The 3,734-nt window shown below is 30.4% G+C and overlaps 1 protein-coding gene across 1 annotated transcript; it reads right to left on the bottom strand.

Annotated features, from left to right (window-relative positions):
* Positions 1-2,843: 2,843 nt before the first annotated feature.
* Positions 2,844-3,734, bottom strand: LOC134836062 (uncharacterized). The gene is made up of 3 exons (XM_063851228.1): positions 3,495-3,734; positions 3,313-3,428; positions 2,844-3,240 (listed from the first exon to the last, which is right to left on the bottom strand). The coding sequence occupies exons 1-3, from the start codon at positions 3,612-3,614 to the stop codon at positions 3,114-3,116; spliced, it is 363 nt and encodes a 120-aa protein (XP_063707298.1). The 5' UTR covers positions 3,615-3,734; the 3' UTR covers positions 2,844-3,113.

Genomic DNA, 3,734 nt, shown 5'->3' with positions numbered 1-3,734 from the left:
ATTCAGAACATTTAGTAAAAATTTCTAAAAAAAATAATTAATTAAATTAGTTTGAATAAAAAATCTGTTCAAATAAAAATTTTTGCTTACAATAATTAATTTTGTTGAAATAAAAATTTTTGCTTCAAAATTATTTTTAAAAAATTAATTTATTATTGATTGAATATTAATGATAATATAAATAATTATTTTTATTTTTAAATTAAAAAAGAAAATTTCATTAAATATAATTTTAAAAAAATTGAAAAATTTAAAAAAATAATTTAACTTTATAAATCAATTCTTTTTTAAATGCTTAGGCCGCTCCAAATGAAAATCAAAAATAAAGTCCAAAATTTTTGAAAATAAAATAAAAATAAAAAAAAAATTGAAATACTTATTTTCATACAAAATGACAAAATTTTAGCAATTTTTGATCGTTGATCAACATTTTTGTTGTTTTTTAATAACCTTCTTGGAAATTTTCAAATTAAAAATTGATTTAAGATTATTTTAAGTTAAAAATTGAAAAATTAAAATTTTAATAAAAAATAACTGTCAAAAAAAGTTGAAAAAAAATTCAGTAATTTTCTGAAAAATTTTTTTTGGAGAAGAAAATTCAAGTGAAAATATGATTTTCAAAACAAAAATTAAAATAATTGAAAATTTTTTATAAATTTTTTTGAAAATGTCTTGAAAAATTATGAAAATACAACAAAAAACGATCAATTTTGATAAAATTTTTAACTTAGATTTTTGACTTTTAAAATGGGGCATTGGACTTTATTTTTGATTTTCGTTTGGAGCGGCCTAATTCTAATTTTAAAATATTAAAATTTTGCTTGACATAAAACGGCTTCAAAATAATTATCATTAAATTTATCATTATTGTAAATAAAATTATTATCGTAGATGCGAAATTATAATTGAAGCTATAATTGATTATTATAGACACACTGATTATTAATTATAAAGAAACTTTTTGGCATGTGTTGGCAATAAAAAAAAAAGATATCCATCACTTGAAACACGCATACTTTAGAAAAATTCTATAAAATGACAACTTTTAGAAAAATTTCATCATTTCCATTAAATTACTTTAAATAAAAATATTAAAAATGAAGAAATTTCTCCTAATTATATTCACTTTTTCTTTTTTCAGTGCCTTTTTACTGGAATTTGACGAAGCATTTGTAAGTTTTTTTTTATTTGAAAAATTTCCTTCCTAATTTCCTTCGAAACGCCTTTCGACAACGGCACTCTCGGCAAAATCACGTCGCAAGTCAAGCGCATCAACAAAACGCACCAAATTATCAACCAAGTTTGGACAATAAAGGAAGACTTGACGGACGATTATTCCGGTTGGATGAACGTTTATCGACAGGATGGCGGTGGCTGGCATTCGCTCTTCACTCGGTCAAAGGATAAAATTTGCTCGACATTTTTCAGCGAGCTTGGATTGCTTCACGGCGCCAAGCAAGCTGTTTTCCTGGCATTCCCGACCGATGCCCACTGAAGAAAGGTGTTTACAACTTTTCTAGAACCGTGATTCCACGCTACCGAAAGGACTGGAGTGATCCTTTGAAAGCTCTTATACCTCTGATTATTCCGAGTGCCGATAAATGGCGTTGCGATATGAAGTTTTTGGATCCCAATATGAAGGAAGTGATGATAATGCGATCAGATTTGCGATTAATTAATCAATTTTCGAGCCAATGAACAGGATTCTGTTAAGATTTTTCCAAAATTTACAAAAATTTTGTTAAAAATTTACTTTTATGACCAAATAACGTAAATTTTTAAACAAAAAAATAAATTTTTCTTTAGAAGTTTTAATGATTTGAGTCCAAAACTGACTTTTTATGTGATTTTTAAACAAATAAACGTCAATTATTTACAGTTAATAATAAAAAAAAAATAAATAATTTTGTCAATATTTCAAAAATTGAGTCCAAATTTTTCTGTTTAGAAAAATTAATTAAAATTTCTTACAAAAATTAAAAATTTTCTTCAAAAAAATTAATGAATTGGAGCTAAAACAGGCATATTTGTACTAAATGACGTCAATTCTTTACAAAAAATTACAAGTTTTAATCAAGAATTTTCTTATTTTTAGTCAAAAATGTGCTTTCTTGAACGATAAAGGTTAATTCTTAGCAAAAAAATTAAATTTTTCTTCAAAAATTTCCCTAAATCGAGTTAAAATATGATTTCTTCAGATGATTTTTGGACCAATAAAAGTAATTTTTTAACAACAACCTGCTAAAAATTCTTCGAATTCTTAAAATTTTTCCCTTAATTAAGAGAAAAATTACTTTTAAAATTTTTCTTGTACTTTCACATCCAAATTAGGTCACCAAAGACCTCAATTAACAATAAAAATCCAAATTTGAACGATTCTAACCTCAAATTTCCTTCCTTCTCCAACTTTGTCGCTCATTATTTCTTCATTTCCAGACCACAACTGCCACTCTAAAGAAAAATTGAGACATTATTTCGCATTTCCAGACCAATAACTTTACACATGTTGCCATAAATATCAGCAACAAGCGACGCGACAACAAAAATATTGCGGTTTTTTGTATTTTTCAAGCAAAAATGTTGAAAGAGATGTCATCTAACGACGCAACACCGTGTTGACATGCACTGCGGTCTGCTGCAAGAGTGAATGTAACTGCTGAAATCGCAAAAATTAATTGCTACAAGAAGTACGTGTGGCACCGAAACGACTCCCGTCGAAGACAATTGCATGAATTTCGCGTTAAAAATGTCATTTCACACGATTTTTCAAGTTTACACACACTCGTGCACCTTTCGACGCGTCTCAGAACCTTGGACTGGATTTCAGAATGCCACAGAAGACGTTTTTGGTACATTTTACAAATTTATTTGTTCCTTTCGAAAGAAGTCTAAGTAATAATTCACATGAAATTTGAGTACATGGCAATACTTTCTTTGAATCAACATGAAAATGGGGCTTCTGAACGGAATTTTTCGCGTCGTTCAGGCCAAAAACTTACATAACTAACACTACGGAGAGCGGCAAGCATCGTTCCGTGCTTTAAACATCGAAAAAAAATGGTTAATAACTAAAACTAAAGTTCGAGATTCGGGACTTCCACAGGAAATCCGGCTTAGTTGTTCTTCTGGGCAAGTGCATTCGGCGTGAATGAGCCCGAAATCTTTTGCATAAAGTCGTTCCAGTACTCCTCCGGAGTCGATTTCTTGCTCAAACGGATGCTGCCCTTGTACCGATCGTGCCTGAAATGCAAAAAAATCGAAAATTTTTAGTGACGCCATGAAACATAACCTCAAAAAATGCGGAAAACTTACAATTTGATTGCAACGATGAGACGCTGAGATGCTTGCGTGACAGTGCATTGGCCTCCGTTGTCCTTGTACATCTTCGACAACGCTTGGGCGGTGAGCAAGCGGACTTGTTTGCGTTGCTGCGGGGGAAAAATTCATTTTTGAGCCACGTGGTTTTTGGGAAAATGTCGGAAAAAGTCACTTACCATGGTTTTGTTTTGCTCACGCATGTGCAAAAAGAATCCAAGAGCGTCTTTTTTCGTAAGGTTTCCTTTCGATACTTTTGCGAGAGTATCTTTTTGGTTCAAAGCCTTGACGTCCATCATTTTTCTGGATTTTTCCGGATGCTTCTTACTGGAATTTACTGCAAACACGTCCTTACTCGTTCGATTTTCTGCACGTTGTGAGGAGTAGCTGTGTGGATCCTTGTACGGATGACGTAACGC

Source organism: Culicoides brevitarsis, chromosome 1 (assembly GCF_036172545.1).
Source record: "Culicoides brevitarsis isolate CSIRO-B50_1 chromosome 1, AGI_CSIRO_Cbre_v1, whole genome shotgun sequence".
NCBI lineage: Eukaryota > Metazoa > Arthropoda > Insecta > Diptera > Ceratopogonidae > Culicoides > Culicoides brevitarsis.
The sequence above is the reverse complement of the archived record's forward strand: the minus strand, read 5'-3'. Positions and strand labels throughout refer to the sequence as shown.

Excerpts from the sequence above, each read along its gene's own strand:
- LOC134836062 (XM_063851228.1), bottom strand. The coding sequence starts at position 3,614 with ATGATGGACGTCAAGGCTTTGAACCAAAAAGATACTCTCGCAAAAGTA. Across the intron at positions 3,429-3,494 it reads GTGAGCAAAACAAAACCATG|CAACGCAAACAAGTCCGCTT; the intron begins GTAAGTGACTTT and ends TTTCCCCCGCAG. Across the intron at positions 3,241-3,312 it reads CTCATCGTTGCAATCAAATT|GCACGATCGGTACAAGGGCA; the intron begins GTAAGTTTTCCG and ends TTTGCATTTCAG.